This window comes from Emydura macquarii, unplaced genomic scaffold (assembly GCF_026122565.2).
Source record: "Emydura macquarii macquarii isolate MOO-44397 ecotype Brisbane River unplaced genomic scaffold, CSIRO-AGI_Emac_v2 contig_2696, whole genome shotgun sequence".
Lineage (NCBI taxonomy): Eukaryota > Metazoa > Chordata > Testudines > Chelidae > Emydura > Emydura macquarii.
Window position 1 is genome coordinate 83,947 of NW_027132833.1, and position 17,263 is coordinate 101,209.

Here is a 17,263-nt window from a genome sequence, read left to right on the forward strand (position 1 = left end):
TGCTGGGGCCGGTTTTGTTCAACATCTTCATTAATGATCTGGAGGAGGGGGTGGATTGCACCCTCAGCAAGTTTACAGATGACATTAAGCTGTGGGAGTAATAGGTACTGGAAGGTACCTCCTGGAAGGTAAGGATAGGATACAGAGGGACCTAGACAAATTAGAGGATTGGGCCAAAAGAAATCTGATGAAGTTCAACAAGGACAAGTGCAGAGTTCTGCACTTAGGACGGAAGAATCCCATGCACTGATACAGACTGGTGACTGATGGGCTAGGAAGCAGTTGTGCAGAAAAGGACCTGGGGGTTACAGTGAATAAGAAGCTGGAGATGAGTCAGCAGTGTGTCCTGGTTGCCAAGAAGGCTAATAGCATATTGGGCTGCATTAGTAGGAGCATTGCCAGCAGATCGAGGGAAGTGAATATTAGGCATTGATGAGGCTGCATTTAGAGTATTATGTCCAGTTTTGGGCCCCCCACTACAAAAAGGATGTGGAGAAGTTGGAGAGAGTCCAGTGGAGGGCAACAAAAATGGTTAGGGGGCTGGAGCCCAAGACTTATGAGGAGAGGTTGAGGGAACTAGGTTTGTTTAGTCTGCAAAGAGAAGAATGAGGGGGGATTTGATGGCAGCCTTTAACTACCTGAAGTGGGGTTCCAAAGAGGATGGAGCTAGGCTGTTCTCAGTGGTAGTAGATGACAGTACAAGGAGCAATGGTCTCAAGTTGCAGTGGGTTGGATATTAGGAAAAGGTTTTCCCCTAGAAGGGTGGTGAAGCACTGGAATGGGTTACCTAGGGAGGTGGTGGAACCTCCATCCTAAGAGGTTTTTAAGCTTCGGCTTGACAAAAGCCCTGGCTGTGATGATTTAGTTGGGGTTGGTCCTGCTTTGAGCAGGGGGTTGGAGTAGATACCTCCTGAGGTCCCTTCCAACCCTAATATTCTATCATTCTATGATTCTATGACCCATCCCTTTTGGGGCATGGCTGAGTGGGGGGGGGGGGGGGGGAGGGCAGGGGAAGGGGGAACCAATTTCCTGGGCTGCAAGGGGGCAGAGTAGGGGTGACCCTGTCTCGGGTGGGGGGTCTCTGGGAGAGGTGGACCTGATCATCTATGGGATACAGCCTGAGAGAGGGTCGGGGATTCATAGAGACCGGTTGGGTGTTGATGAACAGGGAATATCAACCCGACTGGGGCGGGGTCTGGGTCACTTGGCCCCGCCCCAATTAGGCCCCGCCCCTTTCCCAGCCCAGCTGGCCTCGGGTTGAGGCCGCAGGAAGGGACAAGGGAGGGGCCGGGTCAGCTGATCCTGGAGTCTCCTCCACCCACTGACCGCAGACGCTGCTGGCGGGAGGGGGGTGCGTTCTTGAGGGGGCTGATTCCTGTCTTCTCCCAGGCCGGCTCTCCCAGGGCTCCCCGCCTGCCTGCAGGGGACCCGGCGTCCCTAGGAGCCCCGCTGCCCGGGCTCCGCGCTCCTCCCTTTTCTCCTCCCCACCCGGTCCCGTTTGTCTGCCGCTTTCTGCACCGCGGGAAGGGACCGGAAAGGAGGGAGCGATCTTTGCACGCACCCCCTTCCCACGGGGCCAGGCCGGGGGGGTGCCGGGGGGACCCCCGTAGAGAAGCGGCTGCGCCCCCAGACCCGAGAGGAGAGGACATCCCCCAGCTATGACCCCTTGAGAAGGACGTTTACGCCCGGGAAGCGCCCAGCGGCTGGGAATTTCCTCTCCCCCCCCCCCCCGAGCGTGTGGGAGCGGGCAGAAAAGTGGGGGGCAGCCCGGGGGAGCGCCGGAGGAAGGAAGGAAGGAAACAGGGCCAGGACGGAGGAGCGAGGCCCCGGCAGGCGAATGGCTGGCAAGGACTATGACCATCTCTTCAAGCTGCTGATCATCGGGGACTCGGGTAGGGCCAGGCCCTCCGTCCCTTTCCCCTGGCGCGCTCCTTCTCTCTCCCCCTCCGCTCCCCCTCGGCCCGGTCCCCCCGTCTCCGGCCCCTTCGTTCCTTCCGTCCTTTCACTCGCCCCTGCTTCGCTCCCTCTTCCCAAGTTTTCTCCCTTCCTGTCTCTGTTCTCTGCCTTTGTTCCAGCTTTCTCCTCGCCCCCGGCTCGCTCTTTCCTCTCCCCGCCTCTGGCACTCTCTGGTTGGGCCCTCCCTCCTTTTCTTCCCGTTTCTTTCTTTCTTTCCCGCAGTTTCTCTCCCTTTTCTGCCCTTTTCTCTCTGCATCCCTCCTCTTCCTTTCCCCCGCACCTTTTCTTTCCTTTTTACTTTCTCTTCTTCCCCCCCGTCTTGTGCTCCCGTCTCTAATTTTCCCTTCCTTTCAGCACTTGTTCTCGCTGTTCCGTTTGATTTTTTTTTCTTTCTTTCCCTCCCTCCCTCGATGCTTATCGCCTCCTTTTCCTCGCCTCCTCTGTCCCTATCGCTTCTTTCCTGCATCTCCCTCCCTTTTTCTTTCTCTTCCCTTTGTGGCTCTCTCGCTTTCCGTCCCTCTCCCTCTTCTCTTTCCTGCCTTTCTCAGTCCCACCTTCTTTCCATCCGCCCTTCCCCCTTCAGCCTCTTTCATTCCCTCTCTCCCACTCTTGAACCCTCCTTCCCTTTTCCCTTCTGCCTCGTCCCTACTAGTTCTCTTCCCAGCGCTCGGCCCGCAGGGCGGGGCTGGGACTCCTGGGTTCCGTTTCCAGGGGTTTTTTTTTTGTGGGGCGAGTGGGGTCTAGTGGGTTAAAGCTGTGGGGGCTTGAAGCCAGGACTCCTGGGTTCAATTCCCTGCTCCATGAGCTTGGACAATTCCCTGCTCATCTGTGCCTCAGTTTACCCGTCAGTGCAGTTCAGTAAATACACACCCCCAGTTTAAAATACATTGAGCTCGACCCCTGTATAAGATGGAGGGGGGAGGGTATTTCTCCTTTCTGTCCCCCTCCCCTCTCTTTTTTTCCCCACTCCTCTTCCTATCTACTCCCTCTGGGATTTGCCCTGGACCTTGTGCTGACCAGACCTGGGGGGGTGGGAGGGGCAGAGATTATATGTTGTGGGGGGGGGGGGGAGAAACCCCAAATCTCGGCTGGTTCCATTCCCCAACCTCCCCTGGCTGCCCTTGGGGGCAAAGTTTATAATAGAGCTATCCTGTGGCAGTTGTTCCCTTCACTCCAGTTAATCCCAGTGCCACTCATCCCTTCCTCCAGTGCAGCTGGGCAGCCCACTGGTGGACTGGAGAGAGACCAAGAGCCAGGTCGCCTGGGTTCTCTCCCCGGCTCTGGGAGGGGAGTGGGGTCTAGAGTTTAGAGCGGGGGGGGGCGGGGTTGGGAGCTGGGACACCTGGGTTCTCTCTGGGCGATGGGACCAGGGTGACGCTCCCTGGGTAAACATGCTGGGCGGCGCTGGGAGGGAGTGGTTGGTGTCTGTTTGCATTGTGGGTGCGGCAGGTGGCTTTGGGATCTGGTGAGTGAGGGGGTGTTTGGGAGGTGGGTCCTGGCTGCTCACCCTAACCAGCCCCTTCTCCCCACAGGGGTGGGGAAGAGCAGCCTTCTCCTGCGGTTTGCAGATAACACGTTCTCTGGTAAGTAACCTCCCATCTGTCCCTCCCCCACTGAGGCTGCCCCCCTCTTCCACCTCCAATCCTAGCCTCCTTCCCTCACTGCCCCCCAGCCCTTTTTGCCCCCCAACACCTTCCCCATCTCCCTCCTGCCCCGACTCCTTTCCCAGCCCTGTCAATGCTCCCCAAACCCTTCTGGCTCCCAAGTTCCTCCCCCTCAGCCTCCTGCCCCTCCCCACTTCACCCCAGTCCTCGAACCCACCCCACTGTTCACTCTCTGCCCCCCGTGGGGTTCTCGAGCATCCCTCTCCCGCCAAGGGCAGGGAGGTTCCTGGCTGCTCTCACCTGGAGTCTCGGCTCCAAAACTTCCTCCCTGGGATGGGCCCCATGGGGGGGGGGGGAAGGGCTGTGTGGTCCGGGGTGTCTTGGGGGTTCCCCTCAGAGCCCCCTGTCCCACGAGCCCCTTGGCCAGCTGCGTCACTCAGACATTTCTCCCTTTCTGCCTCTACTCCCCCTTCCTCTTCCTCGTCCCCCTCCTTCATTCCGCCTTCCCCCCCCCCCCGCCCCATCCCTCACTCCACGGCAGGCAGTTATATCACCACCATCGGGGTTGATTTCAAAATCCGCACCCTGGTGATCAATGGCGAGCGAGTCAAGCTGCAGATTTGGGACACAGCCGGACAGGAGCGATTCCGCACCATCACCTCCACGTGAGCCAGACGCCTGGGTCCTGCTTGGGAGGGGGCTGGGGGCTGGTGCATTAAAGTGGGGAGGGGGGCCAGGACACCTGGGTTTTCTCCCTGGCTCTGGGAAGGAAGAGGGGTCTAGTGGTTAAAGCGGGGGGGCTGGGAGCCAGGACTCCTGGGTTCCCTCCCTGGTTCTGGGAGGGGAGTGTGGGAGGTGATGGGGGCTTGTTCATTGCCTGGACGCCTGCGTCCCATTGCTTGTCTCCCACTCCCACCTGTGAGGCAGGTATTACCGCAACACCCACGGGGTCATCATTGTCTACGATGTGACGAACCCTGAATCCTTCGTCAATGTCAAGCGCTGGCTGCATGAGATCGGGCAGAACTGTGACAGCGTCTGCAAGGTCCTGGGTGAGTCTGGGGTCCCCCCTCGACCCCCCCCTTGGGGTCCCCTGTTCCCCCCAGTGTCTGTGAGGTGCTGGGGGAGTCTGGGGTCCCCCCTCAGCTCCCCAGGACCACCCTCCACTAAGGGGTGTGTCCCCTAATCTGATCCATCCCTTGTCCCCCTGTCCCTCCCACAGAAGACTCTGGGTTAACTCCTCGTGGCCTGACCCCCCATGTCTGACCTTCCTCCACCCCTCTTCCCTGCAGTGGGTAACAAGTGCGAAGACCTGTCCCGGAAGCAGGTGGAGACAGCTGATGCCCGGCGCTTCAGTGAGCAGATGGGCGTGCGGCTCTTTGAGACCAGTGCCAAGGAGAACCTCAACGTGGAGGAGGTACCGGCACCGCTGTGGCAAAGCTCACAGCGCTGGGGAGAGGGAAATGGAGGCTGGGGGCACTGCTGCGGGGAAGCGTGCAGCACTGGGTGTGTGTGGGGGGGGGGGGGAAGCTGGCTGGGGGGCACTGCTGAGGGGAAGCTCGCAGCACTGGGGTGTGTGTGTGTGGGGGGGGGGGAGCTGGCTGGAGGCACCACTGCAGGGAAGCTTGCAGCACCAGGTGTCGGGGGGGCTGGGGAACTGTCGGGGACACTGCTGCGGGGAAGCTCGCAGCACCGGGTGTGTGTGTGGGTGGGGGCACTGCTGCGGGGAAGCTCACCCCCTGTCCTGTTGCCCCTCAGATGTTCAATGCCGTGACAGCCATGGTGCTACGCACCAAGCAGGAGAACCTGGCACGACTGCAGCACCCTGAGGTCGTCAAGATCAACAAACCCAAGAAGAAGCCGCCTGTCAAGAAATGCTGCTGAGGGGCGGCCCCCGGAATCTGGGGGGCGTGGAGCCCCTGCCCCCACCCCCCACAGGGCAGGGACGGACTGTGTATGTACGTGGGGGGGTGTCTGGGACCCCAGCGGCTCAGCCCATCCCGCCCGGGGGCTTGTGGCTGTCGGACGGGGGGCTGGCAGAAGTTGGGGGGAGGGGCGCTGGCAGAAATAGAGTGAGAGGAGGAAGAGTGAAGGGGGGATGGAGGAAGGAAGGGTGGGGGAGGTGCAGGAGACTGTCCCGCCACTGGGGGGTCAGGGCCCCCCAATTTCTCCCCCTGCCATCACCCCACTGTGAAATCCTGTCCCCTTCCCTTCAGGGTGCGGATGCCCCCTAGAGCGCTGGAGTGGGGCAGCACGGGGGGGTTGCTGGTCCCATGTGGGGTGCCTGGGGGAGCCAGATTTCTGCCCCCATGTTCCCCCTACACCCCACTTGTGTGGGGGGTCTCTCTGCCCCAAGCTCCCACCCTCTGCCACAGGTGACACCAAATTCTCCCCAGGCCACCCAAAGTGCCCCTCTGCACTATGCAATCTGACTGGCCTCAAGCCTTGGAAAGGGGGTGACTAGGAAACAGGGGTGCAGGGAGCACCCCAAATCCTTTCCATCCCACTCTGGAACTGAGGAGGGTATAGGCCCCCCACTGGGAACAAGGTGGGGTTCACCCCTCTTTTCAGAGAGTTCCCCCCAGCGGGGAATGGGAATCAAATGTGGGGTTCCCCTCCTGGCTCGGATGTCCCACCACGGTAGGAAAGGGGGGACTCCAGGGGGGAGCAGCCCCCAGCCCGTCCTGGGGAAATAAGGGGAGAATGGAAGTGGGGCTCGCCCCAGCACTGGAACTGGAATAGGGGAGCTGGCTGGCTGGGGAGTGGGTTTCACCCCCAATAACTGACTGTGCAATAATCCTGGCTTGTTTTATACACCCTGTCCCAGCCGCCGAGACGGTTTCCCTTCAATAAAGATGATTTAGGTATGAAAAGTCGCCTGATTGCTCAGCCCAGACGCCTGGGTTCTCTCCCCAGCTGGGCCACCTGGGTTCTGTTTCTCACTGAGGTACCCCGGGGGAGGCAATGGCAGTTTCCCTGTCACTAGGCGGGTACGACTCCGGTGGGGCCCTGGTTAATTCAGATCACTTATGTTTACATTGAGCAGTTCAGCTTTGGCTCACACCTGCTCTGGAGAGGCCATGTGAATAGTCCTGTGAGAGTGAGCGAGGGAAACTGGATTGATCCTGACAGCTGGGGTCATCGTTGTAAGGAAGTTCCCAGTGCCTGGGGGTGGAGGGTGTGTGGGGGGAGGAGCACAACGCTGTGGCAGGGGGGCACGGAGGTGGGGCACAGCGGGGGGGGGTGTGCACGTGGAGTCACAGGCTGGGGGCACAGCTACAGGGAAGCTCACAGCAGCAGGGGGTGGAGTTGCCAGCTCAGGGCACCGCTAGTGGGGAGCTTGCAGCACTGTGAGGAGGAGACTATTTCTGGCTGGGGGTCGCAAACCCCTTTCTAGCGCTTGTGGGGGGGGGCATGGTGTGGGGCTGGCTGGGGAGTGCTTTGAACACAGGCAGAAGGGAGAAACGGGGATGGGCCTGGAAATCTTTCAGGCTGAATGAAAACTGGGGGGTGCCAAATCTCCCTCACCCCTTGTTGAGGGGGCAGCCCCTAAACATTCCAGACCACCCCACATGGCAAGCTCTTTCCCTCTTTATTGATTGCCGGGCAGCGGCAGAGATGTAAAAACTTCAGTCTGGTTTGTCGTGGGGCGGCACTGCTGCAGGGAAGCCCATAGCACTCAGGAGGGGGCGTGTCCACGCGCCGTCTGTCCATCGGGCTGGGGTGAGTCCACAGCTGATCGCCCATCACAGCTCCATCTCCTCCAGGGGGGCCCCCAGCCCCCGGCCCATGGGTGGCAGCGGGGGGACAGCCAGGCTGCGGGGGGGCAGCATGAGGGTGCGGACGGAGTGGGGCACCCGGCTGCCCGGGGGGGTCCACAGCACCAGCTCTGTAGAGGGGTCCCTGGGGAGGAGGGAGAGGAGTCAGATAGCTCCAGCCCCTGGTGCTCCCCCACTCCCCCCGCCCCAGGGAGCAACACTCACAGGCTCTGCAGGATGTGGGGTGGCAGGATGCTCCCCAGGGCATCCCACGGCGGCGCCGGCAGGCCATGGTGGGCGTAGTCGGCCATGCTGAACTCTCCCTCCAGCACCACGTCGCCCTCTGCCGTGCCAGTGTCCTTGTCCCCGCCAGTAGGGGGCAGCCTGGGGGAGACACAGCACTGAGATACAGCCACCTTTCAGGTGTAGTGGGGGGGGGGGGTCACCCGTTCCCTGGGGCGCCAGGCCCCCCTGGGCTCCTTCTCCCCCCCCCCTCCCCCCCGCTCCCTAAGGCAGCAGGGCACATTCCCGGGGGGCTGTGGGTACCTCTGTGCCTGGTAGCGGGCATAGCCCCACAGCTGCTGCGCCCGGGGGGGGAAGCCGTTGGCGCTGTAGACATGGTCGTTGTCCAAGCTCAGGGAGTTGAAGCGGGCGGCCATCTTCTCCTCCGACAGGAACTGCTTGGGGTGGGGTGGCCTGTGGGGAGAGGAGGGCTCCTAGGGTGTACTGTGCCTGCTTGTGCCAAGCCAGGGGTTTCCCATGGTGCAATGCACCAGCTCATGCCAATTCTAGGGACTCCCAGGGTGCATTGTGCCTACTCGCACCAAGCCGGGGCTCCCAGAATGCACTGTGACCAGTCAGGCCAAGCTGGAGATCTCCCAGAATCCATTGCATCAACTCAGGCTGCACCTGGAGGCTCCTGAGCTGCATTGGGCCTAGTCCCACAAGGCCAGGAAACTCCCAGCATGCAATGCTCCCATTTAGGCCATGCTCTGGGACTCCAAGCATGCACTGCACTGAGTTATGTCATGCTTGAGGACTCCCAGCATGCATTGCACTGTTATGCCATGCCCTGGGACTCCCAGCATGCCTTGCACTGTCACATCAAGCTAGGGATCATTCAGCATGCCTTGCAGCCAAGCTGTGGTGAGGCACAAGGCTGGGTTTGCCCAAGAAGGGGGATGATGGCCATATAGGGGTGATCCCCCAGCCCTGCCCATTGCCTTCGCACCCCCCCCCTCCCACTCACTGCTCCTCCTTCTCCAGGCGGCGTTTGAGGGCCAGCGAGGCTGCATGGGGTGGCTGGTGGGCGCTGAAACAAGAGGAGAGAGTCAAAATTAGGGAGTCCCAGTCCCCAAACCCCCTCATTCCATGCCAGCAGCCTCAGGTCCCCACATGCTCACCCTGGCAGTGCCGCACCGGTGAAGCTCACCACCCCCGGGTCCTGAGTGGCCCAGGGCATTTGGTGGGGCACCTCCTGCCTCCAGTCAGGGGCGGGGGCTGTGCAGCGGGGGGAATCCAGCCACAGGCGGCTGCTCCAGCCCATGTCCCCTGCCAGGAAGGGGCAGCGGCGGGGCTCAAGGCTGGGGATCACCGCTGCTCCCGGCTGCCAGGCTGGGGGGCCCATCCGTGGGTCATTGCCTGGGGAGAGAAGGGAGAGAGTTACACACACAGCGACCTACGGCCCCACCCGTGGGGCTCAGCCAGCCCTGCTCTCCCTTCCCGCCATGCATGGCAGCTGGACGGACCAAGCTGCTGGGCTCCCAGCATGTACCAGGGTGGGTCGTGCCAGGCTGCAGGGCTCCCAGCATGCACTAGGGTGCTGGGCCGAGGGCTTCCCAGCATGCACTGGGGTAGGTCATGCCAGGCCAAGGGGGTCCCAGCATGCAGTAGGGCGGGCCATGTTCCCAGCATGCAGCGGGATGGGCCGAGGGGCTCCCACCATGCATTGCATCCGGCCCACAGCCCCCTACAAAGCTGGGGCGGGGCCAAAGAAAGGGGCGTGACTAGAGGCAGGGGCGGGGCCGCAGGTCAGACGGTATTCGTAACACACAGGCGGAGGCTCGGCCAGCGCGCATGCGCAGAGCAGTGCCAGGTGCGGCGATGACCTCTGGTCGCGCGGCTGAGACCGCTTGGCTTGCGCCGCGGGGGAGTGGTGGTTGGGCGGGGTTCGACGCATGCGCGGTACGGACCTGGGCGGAGATTTTTCACCGACCGGGGTCCTTTTTCTTGCTCCCCTCCCCTGCCCCCTCTCCAGCGTCCGCACACCACAGGCCACTCCGGCGCGGCCCGAGTAGTCCTGAGGGGTGCGCGCGCAGCCCCCTCACGTCACATGACGGCGGTCGGGTCAATGGACCGTTGGGCCTGCCGGGAAATGTAGTTCTTGGCTATCCGGCAGGAGGGGCCATGCAGCGCGTGGGGACTCCACTTCCCATCGGGCACCGCTCGCGCTCTCCACCGTGCAGCCTGCTGGGAGCTGTAGTCCTCGTCCGCGGGGCGCAGGGCGATGACGTCAGAGAAGCGCGAGCCGGAGGCGCGGCGCACGTTGTGTTGTGTGAGGAAGAGGCTTCGCGGCACCTGCAGACAGAGGTGACTGGAGCCGGTCAGCGCGGGGCTCCCAGCATGCACCGGGCCGGGTCGCGCCAACCTGGGGGGCTCCCAGCATGCACCGGGCCGGGTCGCGCCAACCTGGGGGGCTCCCAGCATGCACCGGGCCGGGTCGCGCCAACCTGGGGGGCTCCCAGCATGCACCGGGCCGGGTTGCGCCAACCTGGGGGGCTCCCAGCCTGCCGTTGGCTGCGCCGGGTGTGTATCCCAGTACTTGTCCCCCTTACCCACAGCCCCTCCTGTCGCCCCAGATGGACGCCCAGCGCGCGCTGGAGCTGCTGCACATGACCGTCTTCTCCCAGAGCGTCTCGCCCTGTGGCAAGTACCTAGCAGCTGGGAACAACTATGGGGAGATCGCCATCTTCAGGTAACCCCCGGCCCTCCCCCATCACCTCCTGCCTCTCCAGAGGCTGTCCCCCACCCGCTCACCCCCCATCTGCTCCCCCATAGCCTCTCGGCGGCGCTGAGCTCCGAAGCCAAGGAGGAGAGCAAGAAGCCGGTGGTGTCCTTCACAGGTGGGTGCTTCTCGGGGCGGTGGAGTGAGGAATGATGGGGAGGATTCCCAGCATGCATTGGGGCCACCCTCGCCAAGCTGGGAAGCTCCTGGAGTGCTTTGTGCCCTGGATTGCCAAACCCGGGTGCTCCCAAGGTGCATTGGGCCTGGTCATGCCAACTGGGCAGCTCCCAGAATGCACTGTGGCCGGTCATGCCAGGGAGCTTCCATCGTGCACCCAGATCCAGCTGCCCCGGGATGCCCTTCCCCTCCCCCAGTGCTGATGCCCACGTCGCTCGCCTCCGCAGCCCATGATGGCCCGGTGTACACCATGGTCTCCACCGACCGGCAGCTGCTGAGCGCCAGCAACGGCGAGGTCAGGGCCTGGAACTGGAGTGACATCGTCAAGAAGGTGAGACATGCTGCTGCCTTCCCCCACGTGTCCCGGCGTCCTGGGTCCCCCCTGATGCCCATCTCTCCAGCCCCAACCTCCTGGGTCCCTCCTCCCGGCCTCCTGGGTTACCCCTGACGCCCGCTTCTCCAGCCCCAGCCTCCCAGGGCTCCCCTGATGCCCATCTCTTGCCATTTCTCCCTTGCAGGGGTGCAAGGAAGCCTGGAGCCGCAGACCCCCGTACAGGTGAGCCCCCCGTTCCCCTCCCCTCGCCCCGTTGGCTCTCACGCTCCCCTTCTTTTTCCTGTGCCAGGAGCAGTCTGGAGGTGCCCGAGATCAACAGCCTGCAGCTAAATCCCAAGGTGAGCTGCTGTGCCTTGTGGGAAGGGGGACGCCTCCCTGGCCCCCTCCTCACCTGCTGTCTCTCTGTCCTTCCCCTGCAGGATAACAGCCTCCTGCTGGCTGGGGGCGACTGCGCTGTGCACGTCATGGATCTGGAGTCCGGCACCTTCACCGTGAGTCTGTCCGTCCTTGTCCCCTGTCTGCTTGTCCATCCGTCCCCGTCCATCCATCAGTCCATCCATCAGTCCATCCATCCGTCCCCATCCACCCGCTCTGTGTCCTTCTGTCCTTGTCCACTCCCACTTCCAAGCTGTCTGTCCATCCCCTGTCTTTGTTCCTCTGTTCTTGTCCACCCTGTCTGTCTGTCCCTAACCATCCCCTCTGTCTCTGCCTGTCTCCATCCACCTCCTGTCTGTCCGTCCATCCCCCTTCATTGAGTCCTGCCCCCCTCTGTCTCTGCAGCACAAGTTTCAGGGGCACAGCGACTACGTGCACTGCCTGGCGCTGCGGGACCAGTTCCAGGAGTGCCTGTCGGGCAGCGAGGATGGCACCGTGCGCATGTGGGGTGAGGAGCTGGGGGGGCCCCCGTCACCGGCTGAGACCGCATGGTCGTCGTGACATCCAGCCTCCGTGCTGAGCTCTAGGGAGCCACTGGGGGATGGGGTGGCTTGGGGCTTGGGTCCTGCTCTGTGTCCTCCAGGGTGTGGGGGGGCCCATCCGTCTGTCCTCTGCCACAGGTGGGGGGTGTTAATGGCCCATCCAGCCAATGCCTCTCTGCTGGGGGGCAGTTAATGACTGGGGGGGGGTGAAGGAGACGCTGCCCCCCCTCACACCGTGCTCTCTGTCGCAGATCTACGCACTGGGGCGCAGGTCCAGGTCATCGAAGTGCACAAATATGAGGTAACAACAGCTCCCACCCCCCCACCCGCCGCTCTAAGCACTAGGCCCCTTTCCCCTCCCAGATCTGGGAGAGAACCCTGGCGTCCTGGCTCCCAGCCCCTCCCCCCAACCACTAGGCCCCACTTCCTTCCCAGAGCTGGAGGAACCCAGGCATACTGGCTCCCAGCCCATCCTGCGCTAACCACCAGACCTCCCTCTCCCCCCGTAACGGTCCCTCGTTCCCCTCCCCCAGGAGTGCAGCCGACCCCAGAATGGGAAGTGGATCAGGTGCCTGGCAACAGACTGTGACTGGATGGTGAGTGCATTCCCAGCTGGGAGCCCTGGTGTGGGAGGCTCCCCCTGCCACAGTTGGGGTGGTAAAGACACTGGCTCTCCAGTTAGGGGGCTAGGGATATCCCAGCAGGCATTGCGGCCAGTCGTGCCCAGCTGGGGGGCTCCCAGGATGCACTGGTAGCAGTTTCTCCTTCCCAGCTGGCTCGGAGGGGTGGGCCTGAGAAGCAGAGGCTCATGGGATGCCCCCCACCCCTGAGTCTGACCCCGTCTCTCCCCCAGGTGTGCGGGGGGGGCCCAGCGCTCACCCTCTGGCACTTGCGCTCCGTGACCCCCACCACGGTCTTCCCCCTGCCTCCCTGCCAGCAACACGTCATGTTCTACCAGGACCTGGTAAGTCTGGGCCCCCCTGACCCACGCTGTCCTCCTCGCCCCCTCCTACCCCCCGGGCCGTGACCGGCCCCTTCCTGGCGCTCACCTCCCCTGTGCCCCCTGGGCGGGTATTGGGTCCTTCACCAGGGCAGGCAGGCGTGGGGCCACCTTGGGAGGCATTTGTTCATTCACTGGGGAGGGCGTTCATTCATTCTCTTCTCCCGTTTGTTCGTTCGTTCGTTCGTTCTTCCCGTTGCCCTTCTTGCTCTTTTCATTCACTCATTCCTTCTCTTCCCCTCCTCATTCATTCTTTTTATTAATTCCATCATCCCATGGCCTGTCTTTCTGGTCCCTGATTCATTTGCCCATTCGTTCTTTTTATGCATTCTTTCTAGCATTTATTCATTCATTCTCTTTCCCGGTTCGTTCATTCTTTTCTCATTTGTTTCTTTCTGTTCCTCTGTTTGTTCTGTTTCCTGTTCATTCATTTTTGTTGCTTTCTTTCCTTCTCTTTTATCATTCATTTGTTCATTTGTTGTTTGTTTTGTTTTTCCTTTGTTCTGTTCCCGCTTGTTGGTTTTCATTTTTCTTTTAGTTCTTTCCTTCTCTTAGCTCTTCTTTTCGTCTTTCTGTTTGTTCATTTTTTCATTCTTTGTTATTCATTCTTTTCTTCTTTTCCCCTTCATTCTTTTTTGTTTCTTCTTTCTATTGCCTCATTTATTCTTTCATTCCTTCACAACGTCATTCTTTTTTTCATTCTTTCATTCTGTTCCTCTGGGTTTTTTTACTTCACTTTTTCCCCCATTCGTTTGTTTTGTTGGTTTTTTCATTTGTTCTTTTTTCATTGTTTTCATTCTTTTATCCTCTTCTTTCCTTCCTTTGTTCTTTCTCTTGTCCTCTTTCTTCCCCTGCTCATTCAGTTGTTCATTCTTTTTATTCATTCCTTTGTTTTGTCCTTTGGTTCCTTTCTTCTTTCTTTTTTTATTCTTTTGTTCTGTCCCCCATTTCATTTTTTCACTCTTTTTTTCCTTTTCTTTCATTCTCTTGTTTTTTCCTTTTGATCTCTCATGTTCTTTCCTTCTATTCATGTCCATTCATTCTATGCCTGTGTTCATCCCTTCATTCATTTGTCTTTTCGTTCTTTCGATCTGTCTGTCTTTTTGTTCATTTATTGCTGCTGCTTTTTTTCATTTGTCTTTTTTTTTTTCTCTTTTCTTCCCATCTCCTCATTCGTTTCATGCCCCTGTGCATTCATTTGTTCTTTCTCTCTGTTATCTCCTGAGGTCTCTCACTAACCCCCCCGTCTCTGCCCCCAGATCCTCTCCGCAGGACACAGCCCCACCATCAACCACCTGCAAATCAGTGGTGAAATCAGGGCTCAGATCCCCTGCACGCCCCACTCTGTCCACTCGCTCTGCATCAACGAGCACTCCCCAGAGCACAAGGTAGAGGGAGCCCCACTCAATGGGGGAGGAGTTGGGGTTGGAGCAAGGGGGCAGGGTGGGGGAGGAGGGGCCTCAATCTGGGGGGAGGGGCTGAGAGCAAGGCCCAGATCTGGGGGAGGAGCTGGGATTGGGGTGAGGGGAGGGTATTTAATTGGGGGTCTTGGGATGGAGTCAGGCATCTGGCTGGGGGGGGAGCAGCGGCGTGGGGTGTGACGGGGTTTGCGGGGTGCTCTGGGGCAGGGACTTGGATGTACTAATCCAGACCCAAAGGGGACCTTGGGATCCCGACCCCACTGATCCGCCCCCTTTGTGCCAACCCCCAGGTGCTGACAGCCGCTGGGAGCAGCCACAAAGTCGACGTATTCACCAACTTCAGCTACCGGGCCTTCTCCCTCTGCTTTGCTTAGACCCCCTCCCCAGCACCCTGTTGCCTAGAGCCCCCCAGCCCCTCCCCCAGGCTCCCCGATCTCCTCTCCCCACCCCAGAGTCCCCCTTCTCCTGCCCCCTTTTGTTTTTTATCTTCTGTTTGTTCTTTTAATAAAACCCGGGTGAGCCCCTCTTAGAACCCCTGTCTCTGTCCCTGGGGGGCTGCTGCAGCTTGGTGATTGGGCTGGGAGATCTGGAGCGGGGTGGGGAGTTGTGCGGAGCAGTTGCCCCATGGATGTGATGGTGCATTGAGGCTGCATCTAACTTGGAGGGCAGGGAGCCCACGTCGCAAACCTGTGTGACCCCAGAGGTGTGTGGAGCTGGGAGCGGGCACAGAATGCCACAGCCAGAGCCTCGGCATGGGCTACACAGCTGGCTCTGCGTCTGGCACCTCTCCAGGCTCCCTGACTGCGCCCGCCTCTGGTGTGTGGCCTGCTGCTGCTTTCAGCCTGGGATGTGGGTAGGCTTCCCCAGCTTCCTCCACTCCACCCCAGAGCCCGGTGCAATGTGGCTGGCGCCCACCTCCCAGCAAAGTGTGTCTGGTTAGCAGCTGGCATGCAGCTCCAGAGCTGCTTAAACACCCAGTGGCCACCTCTCCCATCTGCTCGTGTCTCATTTGACACTAAATCCGCACACCTGGGCTCTGCTTCCGGCGCTGCCACTGCCTGGCTGTGTGACCAGGGATCAGTCATTGTCTCCCACCCCGCATGGTGCCTCAGTTTCCCCTTCGGCACCATGTGGAGGGTGGGAACGTCCTTCCTGGGTGCAGGGCTTTGAGTTCCACGGATGAAAGTCCCTGGGTGAGAGTCAGGGACAGGGATGGAGCAGAGCCTGCATCCCTGCAAAGCTCAGGGTAGGATGGAAACTGGACCCAGCCGTCTTTTCTCCACTGGGCTGCTGGGGGCATTTGAGTCCAATACCCAGGGGAAACAAACTGTTTTCAACCCTCCCTGTCACTCCCTCTGGGCCACCATCCCGCTAGCCTCCGAGTCCTGCCCTCCCCACGCAACAGGGTGGCCCGGCTAGCCTAGTACACAGCCCTGGCCGGCTCGCCATGGGATGTCCTGCCTTCCATGGCTGGGGTTTTCCCAGTGTCCTGCTGTGAGGGGCTGGACCTGTTCCATCCTCCTGTGCTAGTCCCCCTCTCTTCTCCCCCTCCAGGTGTAACACCTGGCCCTGGGCTTGTCTACATGGGAGAGCGAATCCAAATTAACTCTTGTTACCAGATTTGCCCATCACCTTGGGGTGCGTTCATTTCTGAGGGTTACGTTCTGGGGCCTCTGAAATGTTGTCCATGTGCTGCTTGTGTCACTTGCGTTTCCATATGGAGCGCTATTTCTCCCTTCGGCAAGTCCTCAATGGAGCAACCCTGCAGGGCTTAGTTCAACAGGGATGGGTTCCTCCAGCCTAGAATCAATCGATCTCACACACACACAGCACATCTGAGCAGGCAGGGTCAGTCGGCACCTTCGAGCTGACACCCTCATATGCCCCAGACTTGGCACCGTCCCCTTGATCTCATGTCACACTTCTCCTAGTAGTAACTCCTTTGATGAGCAGGTCCCACAGGATTTTTGGGCGTTACAGGGATTTTTGGCTTCAGTAAAAGAAGGGTTGCTGCAGAGCAAGTTAGGAAAGCCAAGAACACGCAAGAGTAAACAAAGTGTGGAGAGAGTCTGGCAACCAGCTTGACCATAAAAGTTATTTTATTGACGGGTATATAAAACTTATGACACTCGTAGTCATAGCCATACAAGGAGAGAGAAACAACCAAACAGTTGCAATATTACCCGGTTTCTATTGGGGAAAGCTAGCCCAAGTTTGATCACAACAGTCAGGGTTAGAAAGTTATACCTGGAGTGAGAGAGAGATCAAATTGGGTCTGAGGGGGAAAAGTGGGCTTAACCAAAGAGAGTTTGGGTCTTGCCACTCAGCACAGCTTGAACTGGTCGCAGGTTCCCAGGAGACAGGCTGTTCAGCTTAGGGCCGGAGTGCTGGAGATGGGCAGAGCCCCCAACACAATCCGTGAAGGTGTTTCAGTCAGAAAAAGGTGAAATCCCGGTGGAACTGGTGCAGCGTTTGGATCTAAGCACCAGAATAGAAACTTGAGCTCGGGTAGGGGGTTTTTGTAGGGAAGAAACAGTGGTTCAAGGGAGAACGCTGGATTTGTTCAGGGATAAACGACTACTCGAGGGAGCATCCCAGAGTTGTTTTGTTTGCTCTGGACAATAGGAGCGGATCATTCCTGGCCATGGGAGGTATTCCTTTGAGGGAGCTCAGAGTGCAATCATGCAGATTCAGTGTTTGGATGCCCATGGAGAGTTCATTACTAGAATTGGTCTGAGAACTGCTGAGCTGGGGGTGTGCGGGCGTGGATGGATTAACATTGGGAGCATCATGCTGTGCTCCCGTTTCCCTGGCCCCAGAGTTCATTGTGGTCTGTGCCTTGGAATCTCTGTTCTCTGCTCTGAATGCTAATGGTGATGCCTCCCTCTCCCATCTTGGATGCAAATGAGGCTAGGGGAGTTGCCTTAGTCTTGTCACCCTTGTCCAGAGGGGTTTAGGTGCATCTCCTGCTGCATTTTCATTGCTTTTGTAAGTCTTTCTTCTGATCAGTTCTGGTTCAGGCAGAGGTGCGTGCGTGTGGGTGGGGAGTCCTTCATGAGTCAGACAGGCTGGGTACTGCACCAGGGTTCCTC

General features: G+C 59.7%; 3 protein-coding genes across 6 annotated transcripts; 2 read left to right on the forward strand and 1 right to left on the reverse strand.

The window, feature by feature from the left end:
• Positions 1-1,279: 1,279 nt before the first annotated feature.
• On the forward strand, positions 1,280-6,739 carry LOC137164761 (ras-related protein Rab-35-like). 2 transcript variants are annotated; one of them, XR_010923187.1, is made up of 7 exons: positions 1,280-1,892; positions 3,489-3,539; positions 4,102-4,225; positions 4,488-4,612; positions 4,853-4,977; positions 5,319-5,514; positions 6,607-6,739. XR_010923187.1 is itself a non-coding variant. In XM_067565695.1 (6 exons), exons 1-6 carry the CDS (start codon positions 1,838-1,840, stop codon positions 5,442-5,444), a joined length of 606 nt encoding a protein of 201 aa, XP_067421796.1. In that variant the 5' UTR covers positions 1,281-1,837; the 3' UTR covers positions 5,445-6,660. The 2 variants fall into 2 exon arrangements, 1 of the variants encoding a protein (XP_067421796.1); XM_067565695.1 differs by having other exon boundaries at positions 1,281-1,892; positions 5,319-6,660.
• Positions 6,740-7,135: 396 nt separating this feature from the next.
• Positions 7,136-9,656, reverse strand: HCFC1R1 (host cell factor C1 regulator 1). Its single transcript, XM_067565694.1, has 6 exons — positions 9,511-9,656; positions 8,722-8,959; positions 8,568-8,630; positions 7,865-8,014; positions 7,544-7,702; positions 7,136-7,463 (listed from the first exon to the last, which is right to left on the reverse strand). Exons 2-6 carry the CDS (start codon positions 8,943-8,945, stop codon positions 7,307-7,309), a joined length of 753 nt encoding a protein of 250 aa, XP_067421795.1. The 5' UTR covers positions 8,946-8,959; positions 9,511-9,656; the 3' UTR covers positions 7,136-7,306.
• Positions 9,657-9,716: 60 nt separating this feature from the next.
• THOC6 (THO complex subunit 6) lies at positions 9,717-14,782 on the forward strand. Of its 3 annotated transcripts, none has more exons than XM_067565691.1 (13): positions 9,717-9,907; positions 10,159-10,292; positions 10,376-10,440; positions 10,727-10,830; positions 11,018-11,055; positions 11,123-11,171; positions 11,253-11,324; positions 11,614-11,716; positions 12,002-12,051; positions 12,284-12,346; positions 12,604-12,714; positions 14,010-14,138; positions 14,462-14,782. In XM_067565691.1, exons 1-13 carry the CDS (start codon positions 9,725-9,727, stop codon positions 14,543-14,545), a joined length of 1,185 nt encoding a protein of 394 aa, XP_067421792.1. In that variant the 5' UTR covers positions 9,717-9,724; the 3' UTR covers positions 14,546-14,782. The 3 variants fall into 3 exon arrangements, with proteins under 3 accessions (XP_067421792.1, XP_067421793.1, XP_067421794.1); XM_067565692.1 differs by having other exon boundaries at positions 10,177-10,292; XM_067565693.1 differs by lacking the exons at positions 10,376-10,440; positions 10,727-10,830; positions 11,018-11,055.
• Positions 14,783-17,263: the final 2,481 nt, after the last annotated feature.

Bases quoted from the DNA above. Each gene is read 5' to 3' on its own strand.
- LOC137164761 (XM_067565695.1), top strand. From the start codon at position 1,838: ATGGCTGGCAAGGACTATGACCATCTCTTCAAGCTGCTGATCATCGGG. The intron at 1,893-3,488 runs GTAGGGCCAGGC...TTCTCCCCACAG, and splicing joins GCTGATCATCGGGGACTCGG to GGGTGGGGAAGAGCAGCCTT. The intron at 3,540-4,101 runs GTAAGTAACCTC...ACTCCACGGCAG, and splicing joins TGCAGATAACACGTTCTCTG to GCAGTTATATCACCACCATC.
- HCFC1R1 (XM_067565694.1), bottom strand. From the start codon at position 8,945: ATGGGCCCCCCAGCCTGGCAGCCGGGAGCAGCGGTGATCCCCAGCCTT. The intron at 8,631-8,721 runs GTGAGCATGTGG...CTCTTGTTTCAG, and splicing joins ACCGGTGCGGCACTGCCAGG to CGCCCACCAGCCACCCCATG. The intron at 7,703-7,864 runs GTACCCACAGCC...TGTCTCCCCCAG, and splicing joins GCCCGCTACCAGGCACAGAG to GCTGCCCCCTACTGGCGGGG.
- THOC6 (XM_067565691.1), top strand. From the start codon at position 9,725: ATGCAGCGCGTGGGGACTCCACTTCCCATCGGGCACCGCTCGCGCTCT. The intron at 9,908-10,158 runs GTGACTGGAGCC...CCTTACCCACAG, and splicing joins CGCGGCACCTGCAGACAGAG to CCCCTCCTGTCGCCCCAGAT. The intron at 10,831-11,017 runs GTGAGACATGCT...TCTCCCTTGCAG, and splicing joins GGAGTGACATCGTCAAGAAG to GGGTGCAAGGAAGCCTGGAG.